This window comes from Gnatocerus cornutus, chromosome 2, assembly GCF_029298725.1.
Source record: "Gnatocerus cornutus isolate USDA-ARS CGAHR chromosome 2, icGnaCorn1.1, whole genome shotgun sequence".
Lineage (NCBI taxonomy): Eukaryota > Metazoa > Arthropoda > Insecta > Coleoptera > Tenebrionidae > Gnatocerus > Gnatocerus cornutus.
Genome location: NC_142234.1, coordinates 15,352,867 through 15,367,701, shown reverse-complemented (window position 1 = coordinate 15,367,701; position 14,835 = coordinate 15,352,867). Strand labels below are relative to the sequence as shown.

Genomic DNA, 14,835 nt, shown 5'->3' with positions numbered 1-14,835 from the left:
TGTACCATCAGCAGAGACATCTGTTGATGATGTACCGGATTGTTTCCTCGACATCATCTTTGTGCAAAGTCGGTAACTGAAGCTCAGTCACTCTAAGCTGTCCCGACTTTGATTTCCGTTATCGTTGTTTACATCACACCCCACAAAAGACGCGATAAAAACAGAACCATGACGAGATACCGAAGCAGATTTCTCATACATAAACGGATTTATCAGACATTCAGACTGACTCTATACAAAGTGTTTGTCACAGAAAAGCGAAACGCTAATTCAATAAAAAGCACCGAAACATGTGACGCAACTTTTTGGACGGGAAAATTAAGGGGAAATGAAGTTAATTCAGTCACGACAAATTTGAGGAGAAAATTTAATAGAACTTTTACAAAATAAATTACGAAAGTAGACAGTTCAGCATCGGCGAAGATGTAAAATGCAAGTTAAATTGTAAAAATAAAACATAAAAGTGATTATGCCTGAGTGACTTATTTTAGATTAATCTTTTAATGAAAATCAACTTTTATGCAGATCAGAAAAATTGTAAAATTCGAGTTAATGGATTGCATCCGACCTAAAATGTAAAATATAAACGGATTTAAACTAATAGCGATTATTATTAATCACACTAGATTATTACGCACATATTATGCTGTACCTGCATCCATCCTCGCAAAATTCTTTCATTAATAAATTATTAAAAAAGAAAACAAAGAAGAAAATACCTTACCTTCTTTTTTTACCTCTCTTTGTTACTAAACAATATGAAATTATTACGGAAGATAAAAATAGTAACAAGAATCCACTTTAATTAAACAAACTTCCTGTCATTACAGCAAATATTTAATAAGAATCTACCTCCAAATATTTTTCTTTTAATATCAAAATATCAGCAATGTTCCAAATAAAACAGAAACGTGCGCTGTCTTGATTGCTCCAAAAGCTCAAAATAAACTTAGGGAATTCTAGAAAACTTAAGTAAAATTGGGGTTAGTCTGCATCTTCTAAACACTTTCAGTCTGTGCAATAATAATAATCACATCCCTTTTGTATTTTCTTTACTTTGAAGCTGAATCAAGTCGTGTTGACTCGAGTGTATAATCAGAAATTGCGAGGCTGATGTTTACCTCTAAAAATTTCACGTTATTTCCTGGAATCCAACTTCAAATAAGTGAATATTTGATGTAACCAACAAAAAAATCTTGCAATCTGAATTCAGTTGAAAATAAATGATTCAAAGGCAGTTAAATAAGAGATGAGGTGAATAATACCCGTATTAGGAAAATCAGTAACAGAATGGCGTAAAATTCAAATTGTGTCTTTACGGATACAAATTTAATGGTTAGAATTCCTCAAATCTCTCTAACTACGTAAAGGCGGAAGCCTTTGCGACTTTGCTTTTAAATTGCTAGTTAGTTGTCCAATTCACGATTTCATTAAAATGAGATTCATTCTTAAAACATGTTTGAAAGAGAAGTGTTAATGAGTCAACAGCCTCTTACTGAAATTTATTTTCGCTTACCGCATTTGATCGGATTTATTGATAAAAATTGATATTGAGATTTTCTCGTCCCTCCTTAAAATCAGATTTGTACTGATTTATCTTTATAACGGGAAATCGTTTTATCAATATCAACAAATTTAATATTGAACGAAGAAATAGGATTTTATATGATGACTCAAATTTATGGCGACAGTTTACCATAAAAACTTTTGAGAAGGAACATCCATAACGCAGACATTACTTTTCGGAAATACAATTTAAATGTCATTTGTTACGTACGAAAAAGAATGGATATTTTTACTCTAATGTTGCCGGTTTTCCACCATTCTCAAACAAGAAAAGCGGCTCGAAATAGAAAGTTTTTGTTTTTCAGAACTATAAGTGCTGTTGTCGAACAGAGTTTCTCTTTATTTAGCGAAATCCCGCAGTGAGTTTTTATTATTAGACATCTATTAGAAGGCCTACAAATTAAATAAAAACTTCTAATTTGTTTCACCCGAAAAACACCTTGTTTTGTTCACAACAGGAAAGACTTTTCCTTTAATATTTCGTCGGGAAATCTATTAATTCTAAAATATACACCTAAAATTCTTGATTTTCATATCGTAATTTTACAAACTATATTTTTCAATTTATGGCATGCTCTAATTATAAATCTACAATATTACACTATAAAAGCTGCAGATGAAAGACTATCGTAGATATTGCTTCCGTTCATAACATGGTTTATTACGCACTTGTTTTGTGAGTAACTACGAAACAGACTGATGTTACTCTTCGATTGCATGCTGCATGTAATTTACTTGTTTCAGATGTTCGTAATACAATCCATGCAAACTTGCATCCAACAGCAAATACCTGCTATTTTATGAAAGGAATAAGCGAATTTTTCATTTCTTGCAATTTATCCTAATCCTACAGGTTTTATACATCAAAGGCGCCTCGAAATGAAGTGCATTATTAAAAATAGGACGAAAAATCTTAACAAGAATGTTTTAATTAAAAATATGCATAATAAAACAAAATACCTTTATAAAATTTTTGTTCCTTCATATTTGCTACAAAAAATTCGGTAATTAATAAAGTCATAAGTACTGCGAGCAGACATTCTAAATACCGGAGAAAGCCAACTAAATAAACTGTAGCCGGCTACTAAAAGTTTTAATTAAACGACAAGTGTGCCAAAAACTGTCCAGGATTTCCTTCCTGACGTGATAAGAAGATTTCTAAGTCGACTTTCAAACTACCGTGTCGAGAGTTTTCCACGCTTAAAAGTTGAGTTATAGTTTACGAAATATTGTTCGAAAATATGAAATTATCTAAAGAGCGAATAAAACTGTCGCGTCGCATTTTTGGGAATCATATTTTAACATTGTTTTATGATATGACACAACTTCGTTATTGCAAGAGGCAATTTATTTAGGTCGAACATAAAGGTGCATCAATAGATACCCTAAGATTATTTTTCTGTCATAAATCTTTTCGAATTGTTGTTATTTATGATTATTGCGTGTATTTATTTTGAATATGGCTTGCGTGTTAGAGTTATCTTCATCCACGAATGAATATATTCTACACCAAAAAGTATAGCAATAAGAACTTTATTTTTCGAGTTTCTTTGTACTTCTTCGGCAGGTACGTTCGATCTTAATATAACAAAGTGTGAGACGAACAATTGCACTATTATTTCCCGCCTTTTCACGAATTGTTGCGTTATTTTATCGATCTGTAAATTCACACGCGCTTATATAAAACTTTTTAACTTCTGCAAGACAGCGACAAGAAAATCCAACGTTTGATGAAACTAAAAAGCAAACTTCGGAGCAAACTTAATATCGAGAATTTGTCGATAAAGCACCTTTTCTGAACGTGCGTTTAGTTACTTCGGAAGTTTGAAAGATGTCGACTTGTTGCAGATGTTCCAGAAACAAGACTTGAAGGAATTCCGAAGACTGACATTGAAGACCTGAAAGATACAGTGGCAATCAAATGTGTCGTTCGTGCGAATCCAAAAGCCGCCGTTGTGTGGAGAAGAGAGGGTCAAAGTCAACCAGTAAGTCTGCAAGAACTGTTGCAATTTAGCCCTGCCATTAGACAACATTCAGGATTATATACGTGTCAAGCTCGGAATAAGGCAGGAGAATCACAACCAATTAGAGTCCAAGTCGACGTGAAATGTAAGTCAACTTCTGTATATTTAAATTGCGCTGTAATGATACTTGTCAGATTTGTATTGTATTCGCTTGGTCAGAAATCCCTGGTAATATTTCCTTGTTACACAGATCCTCCTATTAATTAAAACCGTAATTAAGTATTCCAAAACTGTCCCCACAATTATCGATGCTAATAATTTCAAGAACAATAATGGGACGTTGATGAAAGTGTGGGCCGAGCTTTGTCAAAGCTCATTAGCTTTTGTTCTCACTTTAACAATGGATATGTACCTATGTCAATTTTGAAAAATAACTGATTTTGGTAGCAGGTGTCGAACGAAAGGATATGATATGTTACCCTTTGGATGGCCGGATAACATATCAGCTGACAAATGTGCTCTGGGATAGAATTGGTCTTCATGTCAGATTATTTAAATGCAAGATTTAAGCTTCAAAAATATCCCTGTTTTATGGAATTTAAGTTCTCGATTACAAATTCCCTTTCAAAATAAGCTCCAACAATGCAGTAAAAATTAAAAACTCGTTTATTACAACAATTGTGTCCCATGACATGCCAGGAGCCGTATTGATTTTCAGTAAATCGAACATAAAAATAGTTATTTCGAACGAAGATTTTCGCAGACACATACCGGAAATGGAGTTTCCGTTGTCTATATACAGCCACCTCTCCACTGATTGTCTCATGGGACTTCTTAATACAAAGCCCTACTTGTTCACTTTAACAAAAGAATCTAATCTATTTAGCAGACTGCAACGCTTTAAGAAAATCCCAATAAGAAAATAGGGAACCGATGTTTACTCTGTTTGAAGAGTTGAAAATACCCGCAAAACGTAATTAAATTATTCTGGATACTTTAGTTTACTTTGGTTGTGAAAATAATATGTAACAAGAAGATTGTATCATACACTCTCAATTTGGTGTTTAATTTTATTTGATTACTGCGGCAAGCTTTTGTAATTATGACCTGTGGCAACTAATTGGCTTTTGTTGTAAACAGCGAAAAGTAAAGTACATTTGAACAAAATTTCAGACAATTAGTTAATCAGAAGTTTTTCCTGAAATTGGAAAATTGTGAATGTTATAAATAGCCACAATAAATACTCCTAATTTTGATTAGTAGGAAAAATTAATTTTAATAGTGAAGCTAGTAATTTATAGCCAATCATTTTGTTAATAACATACTAAAATAACACTACAGATATAATTTTATGTATGAGTAATTCATTTCGTTTGTCATAGTTACGTCAATAACTGTAATGGTCTCGGTTCGACAAAACTAATTACACCTATAACGAAGAACATTTACATGTTGGACTACAGAACGTTGTAGCGTAAGCTGAATAGAATGTGGTTACAATTTTGTGTGTAATAGAAAGCAGTAGAAAGTTTTTTCTGTAGTTCGACTTCGTTTCAAGAGTAAAAAATTGATTTCTATTTACTTAATATAATTTTCAAAATTCTGCATAAGCACGTTTTTGATTAATTCCTTGCATGATTTTTCTGTATCAGAAAAAATGTTTTATATGTTATATTTAACTTTAGTCATTATGATTTTATTATACGCTGTATTAAGGGCATATTAAACGCAACGTTTAAACTGGGAAACCCGAAATAAACGACCTACATACAGCATTAACGATTTTGTGCGACAGGTGGATCTTTACTCCCTTGAGAATGTCTAAAAACTTCCAATGGTCCATCTATTTTAACAAAAAACACACAAAGCACTTATTTATTTCAACGACCATAATGCATTTTGGAGAAGTTTTCCCTGCGGGAATCGTAGATCATTCGCTTCAATAAACTGAACCCTGCCAGTTTGTCAGAAAATTTACCTGAAAATAAAAAGTTTTAAAGCTTCCTAGAGCCGAGACGAGTCTTACTATATCAATCTATAAATCTATGGATTTAGCAAATTCAAAAATGAACTTGTTTCCATCTGCGATTCGGTATTTCACAATCCTGTTACTTGGAACGACACTTGCGGGACTTCATCAATTTGCTGCAGCATTTATAAAGCTTGAAGTTTTTCATGGTGCACAGTATTTACGACAAGCGCATGTTTTTTCAACAAATTAACCACGAGATGTGAAATTCATGTAAAATATAACTGAATAACTACTAATTAAATGGCAATGTAATTTTGCATTTGCAATCACACAGTTGTTTCAAATTAAATTTTTATTACAAGTTTATTTATTAGAGCACATCGTAAATGTTAATTTACAATAGTGTTAGATGACCGTTGGATTTTAATGTGTCCATATTTTACACAATTACATTGCGCACTAGACGTTAATGCTTTATCCGAAATAGGGTTTAGTGGGTATATCACATGAGCACCTTACAGAGCGTTGTGAGCCTACTATTATACTAAAAACAACGATCTTAAAGTGAGGAGTCTCATTTTGCGTAAGTTGTGAGACAGTAAACCATTCAGTTTCCTTATCTCCTTCTCAATTTCGGCTCAATATGGCACTTCTACAATAATAGTTATAACTGTAATAAACTTACAAGATTTAATCTTCACTGTTAGCAGTGTTAATTCCTTGAATTATGTAATACTTTAAGTACATGTAAAGCAGAACATGTTGACACATCCCATCAGGAAGTTCCTCATCTCATAAACTATGTATTGATATGTATTCTCTGAAGCATTTAAAAGTTTTTTCCTAATTTCAGTGGTTAGCTAAAAGTCTTTAAAGAACGATAAGATCTTGATTGCTCAGAGTTTAAAACAAGTGGCCGTTCCGTTTATTTTGTCATTTGATGTGACACTCGGGCCTTCCCAAATACCTATTTCAAGTAAAAGCTATCCTCGTGAATAAAGTCACTTTAAATGAGACTTAAAATTAATCCCTGGGCCCAAATAATGTGAAACTGAATTCCCTTCATAGACTCTCTTGCTTTTTCAATATGTCGAAAGCTACGAAGGGACTCGTTCCGGCGGAAATAAACAGAAAACAGAGCTTGTTTTCAAAAAGGGAATTGGGGTTATTATGCTAAATATATTTTGTATTACCTCCAGTTTATTCTTGTTTAACTCCAATTTTGGGGTTGTAACCTTTTATGACGTTGTAATTTTGACTAAGGGTACATTTCCCGTTTAGTTGAATAAAAAATGCTTTGAACGGTACCAAAACAATAGTTTTATGTTGCGCGTCAATAATTGGGAAATAAAAATTGCAGCTACAGTTTTAGCCGACTTTACAAAAAAACAAAATAAATACTAACAATACAATAAATGAATCAGGCAGGTTCAGCAAAACGAAACATTCAAATCATTGAATTAAAAATTGTTATAATTAAAATATTGAATTTGTCGAAAGCATTTACAAAGCCCCTTATTCCTTGAATTAATTCGGTTATCATTCTGATTTGATTGTTGTATTCCAAACTTTCACAGTTTGTTAATTAACTTAAACGGTTCGTTGAGAAGTTAAATATTTGCATCTGCAAATGTAAATTGTAGAGTCTGCGGCTGTAACAAAATTTTATAGGCGCAAATTCGACAAATCCTATATAGTTAAGTGAGAACATTTAGCGGTTTAATAGTTTTCGAACAATTTAACTTTCAAATAGACTATAATTTGCTGCACCGGCGTCTTCGTATTATCGGAAATTTGTATGCAAAAGCGATATTTGCAATTGTCATTAGCTGTTTACCTTCCTGAGAAGTAAACATTTAGCCGCAGACACCGACCTTAGACCAAGCAGAAACCAATATCTGTTTTCTTGTTTCGTTCCAGCGTAGTCAAAAGAATTTTGTTTTTGTCATGGAAAGAATGTAATGTGATTTTTCATTCTACTCTGAAAATAACCTGCTCGTTTAATTAGCCTAATTAGGTTAATAAAAAAATACGACTCAATGGCTTTATGGACCACATTGTATGTGTACGTGGCACCTGCTTGTAGGTTTAATCTTGCTAACAAGAATGTACGAGATCATCCAAACGTATGTTTAACTAATTAGAAGCAACCCTCGTTCAGGAAGTTTCTGGGTGATTGTACAGGTGACATCTGCTACCTATACTTTCGTGGTTGCCGACGGATTTCATAATGAAACACACAAGTTGGGACGTTATTGCTTTGTCTCCACGTCCGCATAGAAATCTATCGACATCTGGTGTAGGGAATGCCTGTGATCTTCCATTAAAACTTGAATGATCAGAGAAAACTTCCATCAATTAATTAACCCGAGTTTTATCAGTTTACCAAAAAATAACAATAACTGCATCTGTGGGTTAATTAGCGAGGGTGCAAAGTGTGAACATAAAACCCCATTCATGTGAAAAATTTTACGTTCGTTTAACGCTCGACGATAAAACGCTGCAAATATCAAGACTGCTGTCGATAAATTTTCAAGACCTAAACGAAGCGTGCGCTTATTGCTCTTATTACATGAAATGAAACTCGAAAAAAGGAGAATTTTACATGACCTAGTCATACGGTAAAACAAAAACTGACTTTGATTCCTAATAGGTTTTTATCTTGTCTACGTTTTGCCGTTCTAAAATGAAAGTTTTTATACAACCCTTTTAAGGATATAAAAGGTTTGCATTAAGAATGATTCCAAGCCATCCAAAAGAAATCCTTACTGCCTCACGAAAATCTTTTTACATGAGATTCGACTAAATCTGTTCCTGTCAGATAAAATAAATGCTACACAGAGAAAGCACGTACGGAGCTTCAAAAATGTTTTAATAGATGTTTATTATCTCTTGTTTTCCTATAAGAGACAACGTGACAAAGTACTTGAATAAGTGAGTATAGAAATTATTTCGTTGGTTGCCTAATAAAATAAAAATGGGTCAACAGTTTTTTTATTGCTTGTGCTTATAAATGAAAATGCTACCAGCCCTAATTTAAAGAGTATTCATTAATTTATTTAAAAAAAATTAATCTGCTTATGGATCAGAAAAAAAATTTCAATCTATTAAAACAAAAATAGGAAGAGCTACAAATCATTAGTACATTGCAAAATAAAATGGCGACCGTTGGAGAAAAAAATAAAATAAAAATAAATACATGCATTCAATTCGAAACTCAATTACCGATTTTCCGCAGTCCTTGGAAAGATCCTCAATCCATTAAGTCCGTCTTAGTGATGTTAAGATGGCGATTCAGACAACGAAGGTGCCAGATGTAGATCCGAGCGATTTAAACGGAGCTTTCTGTTAGTCCTAAACCAACATGGCGTTTGCACTTATCAAATTAGCTTCCCTAATTAACGAACAAATTACATCCGAACTACAGATTTACTAATCTCCAAACTTCGCCGGATGCTGTCCTAATTCATATAAGATTATGTGCAACCACAACTAAACGGCAAGGAGACGTGTTACCTCTATCTCTTTCCCTTTCACTCAACATAACAAATCGATATTAAATGGTTTTGACGTTTGGCTGTAAACGTGATTTTAATCTCCTCCCTGTTGTTGGCTATTACACTGGAGAGCAAATCTCTGGAAAACTTTTCCATTTGTGTCATTTTTTATTCGATGTTGCAGACCCTCCGAAAATCATCAGTATCGGGCGGGATAGGGTCAAGACTGTAACGTTATTTTCTCCTGCCACGTTCGAGTGTTTGGGAGAAGGAAATCCGCAGCCTACGTACAAGTGGCTACAGAAACTACCGACACCTTCCAATAAAGAAGAAGAAAGAAGTCGAGATTCGAAGCTTTACATTGCCAACGTGACGTACGATTACCAGGGAGAATATCGCTGCATAGTCACTAATATTATTAAAGGGGAGGAAAGGTCTGAAATCAGTGAACCAATTATTTTGCAAGTGCATGGTAAGTGAAACCATTTCTACGAGAGATTTTCTTTCGGTTGAAAGTCGTCTAAAACTTGAGTAAAGACTAGACAAATTAAACTCAATTACCGGAGTGACAGCTGTTAGTGTTGACGTCCAATAAAGCATACTCTTACAAACTCAGAGTGCGAGAAACTGTTTGAAACCATCCAATCAATTTTAACTAGATTGTGTCCGTTGCTGCGACTGAAACTCGCTTCAAGATTGAAACACATCTTTGAGTACAACATGTTTATTCGTATGTAACTACCAACAAGTACTTACCTTGTAGGATTATCAACGAGTTTGCTCGTCTCTCGAATTCTGCATGAATTCCAATTACACCGCAACCAACTTCTTTTCCGTCAGGATTTTTACAAGAACGGCAAATACTCAGATAATTAAAATCTAAGCCATTTAAATCCCTTCGGAAAATTTTTCCCAGGCTCGGAATTGTGGCGACCTGCTGCTACATTAACAATATTAATGAGCGGTAGAGAGAGCAATATTGTAAAATGTAATCAACAAAAACATCCTCCATTACAGTTGAAAAGTAGAGAGTTAGATGTTAAATTATCTGTCCATTTGGAGCCGGATGTGGCTTTGATCAAAACCATGAATTCCTCTCGTTTGTAACGCTGAAAACTGGGACACATTTTCTATGCATCACAAAGTCAATGTTGAGACATGATTACACTTTTATTTGATTTGTCTATTTCCCTCCCTCTATTAGCAGACGTACTCTACAATCAGAGTGGAATATTCTACGCCTTTTATTGGCGCAAAGAGGCGGAGGCGCAACCAGACGCTATGTATATGTGCAGCCACGGGTAATTTATTCAGGCAATACGTGGTTTTCTGTGCAATACCTTTATTCCTAAATTGGATATCGATGTGCAAATGTGTAAATTCGCGGTGTATCCCCTGTTCGCTAACTTCCATATTTTATCAGTTTATTACTAAACTGATACTATTGTATTCCCGCCCCGAATCGATTTTCATGCCAACAATAAGGCGTCGTAATGTTTATATATTTACGTTTAGTGCTTTTATGAAAAATGGTCCAAGATATGAGTGTTTAACTTATTGTCACATTGTCACTATATTACATTTCTTCTGACAACCAACACGGCGAACACCTAATGGAATACAAACAGTTTCACTTACTGCTTATCAGTATTCTTCGTAATCACGACCTGAACGTAAATTGAAAGCAAACACAAGTAAAACCATGTAGATCGTCAAACGTGTGTTTTTACTAAAATGATTCAATAACACGAATATACGAACATCATTACTTTATTTACTTTTGTGTGCTTCTAACAATTTTACCTGTTATAAAAATAATAAGCAAAAGAGGGTTTTTATGAAAATGTATGCGCGTTTATTTTATCCATACACTGAAATACTTTTATTTTTAATATGCATTTCAATTATTTTGCATTTCCATAGTTTGTGGAAACCATACTTAGAATTCTTTACTAAAGTTTTCCATATCAATTAAAAACAATCTACTGACTATAAAATCGGTCTTGAAACTGAAAAATTCTTGTTCCCAAGATTATTTTTTCGTTATTTGGAACATTTAGAATTGAATTTTCTGTAGTTGTGCGATTTTCTTTTTGAATTTTGCACTTTAAAATTGAAAGGAAAATTTTAAAACAAATAAAAATAATAAGCATTAAAATTTTTAAGGATTTAACGAACAAAAAGATTAAGTACTGGAATTCAATAGATGCGTTCAATTCTTTTCAAAGATTTTTAATATTGTCGTTGCAAAAAATAAAAGAAAAGGAAAAAAAAAATAAAAACACACTATTCATAGAATCCACAAAATTAAAGAAAATAATAGAATCGAAAGAAATAAAAAAATGCAACAAATCCAATAAATTCAAAAAGGGCATAGATTTTAATAAATTTAGGGTACCGACTTGCTCAAAATATCTAATAACTCTAAATACCTAGAAAATTTCGAGAATTAAAGGAATTTAAGAAATAAAAAAGAAAACCATAAAACAACTTGTAAGAATCTAAATAAATACATAATATAAAAAAGAGCAGAAAGACTGCAATGTATAAAAGCTCTGTTGTACATTTTTTTAACTATTTTACATATTGCAATAATAATTTGATGCAGACCTCATGCATCATACCATATTTCGTTCTGTGATAAAAATGGAATCTCTCGTTACCGATTCTCCATTTTTATCTAAATTATGTATTGAATCTATTTGCTTTATAATCAATTCATAAATTCCGAACGTAACTTAAAAAACAATATCATTCTATATAACATTTTAACGGTAAAAAATCACAGCATGCAACAAACAGCAAAAGTGTAGGGTTGGTTTACAGAAGCTAAATTAAATCATTAATTCCAATTAAATATTTAACATCACATTAAAACGACATGTGACCGTTTTTCTGCCAATTAAATCTCAGCAATAATTTTAATTAAATTATCGTGTAAACCGGCCCGTTACTGGGCAAAAATGTATTATTTTATTACCTGCCACTTGTAAAAAACACAATCTCTCAAAACATTGTCACACTAACTTCAACAACATATTTTTCTTGGAAATCAATTTACGTTGGTTAGTGTTTTACTTTGGACGTTATTTTCTTTAAGGAACTTAATCGGGCAACGGTTGTATTTTGTTTGTCCAGAATTGTGTTCTCTGAAAGTGGAAATATTTCTTTGAGCGACGTCAGGGAAAAACATTTTGAAACAAAATATATGTTTTTACTCGGAAACAAAAAGGATTTCTTGTTCAAAAGGAAAAAATGCTAATTTAGAAACACTCTTTCAACCTCTGGTATTTTTTGCGATTTTCAAATTTTGTTCACCGTTTTGGTCAAGGCAATAATTTCTTATCGTTGCAACACCCCAAGATTTATTGATCCTTAATTAGGACGAATGGAGAGAACGTGAAATAGTGGTTAATCAGCACGAAGTTGAAGATTGTTTTGTGTTAGCTACTTTTATTGTAGTGTATACAATCGATAACTGCCCAGATGTGGTAATTTGGTGTATGATATTTATAGGAGCCCCCCAAGTGTTGAGGCACTCAGCGACACCCGAAGTAATCGTGGACAAAGGAGAACTCGCTGATCTCAGCATGGTGGTTTGTGCAGATCCAAGACCCAGAATCGTCGCATGGGAATGGGGATCCCTGAGACTCGAAGCAGGCTCGGAGATGGGTAAGACAGCGAATTTTCCATAAAATACGAATTTTCTTACACGCCACTACCTAATAGAGTTAATATCATCAAAGGCCGCTTCACAAAACTGTTTAAATTAATGTACACAGAGATCAACTTCAAATATTTACTCGAGCTTACATAGACTCGAGGATCTTTTTATTTTAAAAGTCAACATTAATAACATTAATCCGTTGCATGAAAGCTCTCGGATCGTGAAAATTATAGAGATAAATATCGTCAATTGTTTGGATTGCTACTTCGGAAAGTTGCTATACTCGCACTGGAAGAGCGGACGATCAACTGCAGATAAAGTTATACACGGTCGTTTAAGATCCTAAGAAGTGGGAAATACAGTGTAATCCCACACATGCTTTTATAACTTTGCCACTAAACCACCGACAAAGTTGAAAGCGTCATATTTATGAAGAGGACGAATCTCTGGAATCAGATAACATCGGATTCGGTCTGTTTAGATATCACCCCACAATTTCGAACACAATTCCTATAAACGCTCAACATTACTAAACTAAAGCACTGAATAGAAAACTTTAATCAAACTTTAGGATTGTTTCTGTCGATTCAGCGCTGAAAATAAAAACTGTTTTCACGAGGAGATTCCAATCTAAAAATTGATTCATAATGAGCACACCTGACTTACCTCAAGACCGCAAATTTTTCAATTTGAAACAAAAACACATGAAAATGTGTGCATTATTACACAAACATTAATTTTACAAATTTAATTATACAGCAACAAATGAAACCCACAACTCGTCGACGTAAACCGTCTCTTATATCTGGAAAGCTTCATTAGCTTTGCTCATATTAAATAAAGAGCGTAGCTACTGGAGAAGTAATTATTTTCACTTGAATAACTATCTAATTTAGTTAGACCTGACTTTCAATTTAGGACATTTTTAAGTAGCGTAACAACAACTTTCTTGTAACTAAATCGTTAAAAATTTATACAAAGTTCTACTGATACTTTATTGGATCATAGTTTCTTTACCCTGAGGCAATTTTCTTCTTACAAAGTTTCAGCCTCTTTCAACCAAGCTAATTTCAAGAAAAATTATGCTCATACAGATACCTGCTTTATTATCAGCTGTCTTTAGTCATATTAAAAATTAATTTTCTTCTGGGGCCCTAAACTTTTTTAATAATGTTGAAAGTCCAATACAGGCACCCATGAATTCAATTATGATGACGGCGAAATAAGCCACCACAAATAAATGTTTAAATTGTTCAAATTGATTAAGCTTCAAAAAACATTAATTCAATTTGGACGAGTCACACACAGATAAAATTAGTGCTGATTGATATGTAAATTTTTTATCAACATGAACGGTCCATAATTTAAAGAGAAAGTTTGCGGGTAAATCAACAATATATTCAGTGAGACATATAAATTATAGCTAAAAATGGTCTAATTCCCCGTCCGTCAAGCTTAAATAAAACTAAGTTGTATTTTTAATTGTGCGGGAAATTATTAATTCGAATTTGATTTATCTGAATTTGCGTTGCCCATAAAATACAAACTTTCATTTGACTAAATCGTTTTCAGGTCGATATAAAGTTGATGAGGTGACCCAAGAGGACAGAGAAGATTGCTATTTAGCAACATTACATATCAAAGATACCGCAGCGACTGATTCCAGAGCATATTACTTGGCCGTTGAGAATGATCGAGGAACAGATCGTCACGCTGTTCAGCTCTATGTCAAAGGTAAGCCCTAAAATAGAACTAAAACGGGATGATTACCTACATGTCATCGATTTTTACCGTAATTAATATGTTAGGTTTGACGTTTCGATTATATGAAAATATCACACCATTAAATCAGTCTCATAAATCAGTCTAAATAGAATGTATTAAATCCATTCAATTAGCCGACGCTGCAAAATGTTGGAAACCTCCAAGGCATAAGTTTAATTATGAGTGGTGCCGTTCAAAATTTATTCGAAATTGCGAGTATTGAAGTTAAGAACTGGCTTTAATTAAATGTCTCCAGAAGGTATACGTATTATTATGATCTTAAAAAGTCTCAATTGCCATATTTGAATAATGAAAGTAGCGCTGCAAATTGAAATTAAGGCAAGACCTATCTCAGAGACTCGTACGTATCATTAAATATGTAAAAATTTAAAAAGTCAAATCTTC

The 14,835-nt window shown here is 33.3% G+C and overlaps 1 protein-coding gene across 2 annotated transcripts in view; it reads left to right on the top strand.

The window, feature by feature from the left end:
- LOC148179457 (kin of IRRE-like protein 2) overlaps positions 1 to 14,835 on the top strand; it is a 116,127-nt gene that overhangs the window by 90,757 nt on the left and 10,535 nt on the right. For both annotated transcript variants that reach the window (XM_088050789.1, XM_088050790.1), the window contains exons 6-9: positions 3,415 to 3,675; positions 9,184 to 9,471; positions 12,516 to 12,671; positions 14,239 to 14,400. In XM_088050789.1, coding sequence (XP_087906915.1) covers positions 3,415 to 3,675; positions 9,184 to 9,471; positions 12,516 to 12,671; positions 14,239 to 14,400 — 867 coding nt within the window. The remainder of the gene's footprint in view (positions 1 to 3,414; positions 3,676 to 9,183; positions 9,472 to 12,515; positions 12,672 to 14,238; positions 14,401 to 14,835) is intronic.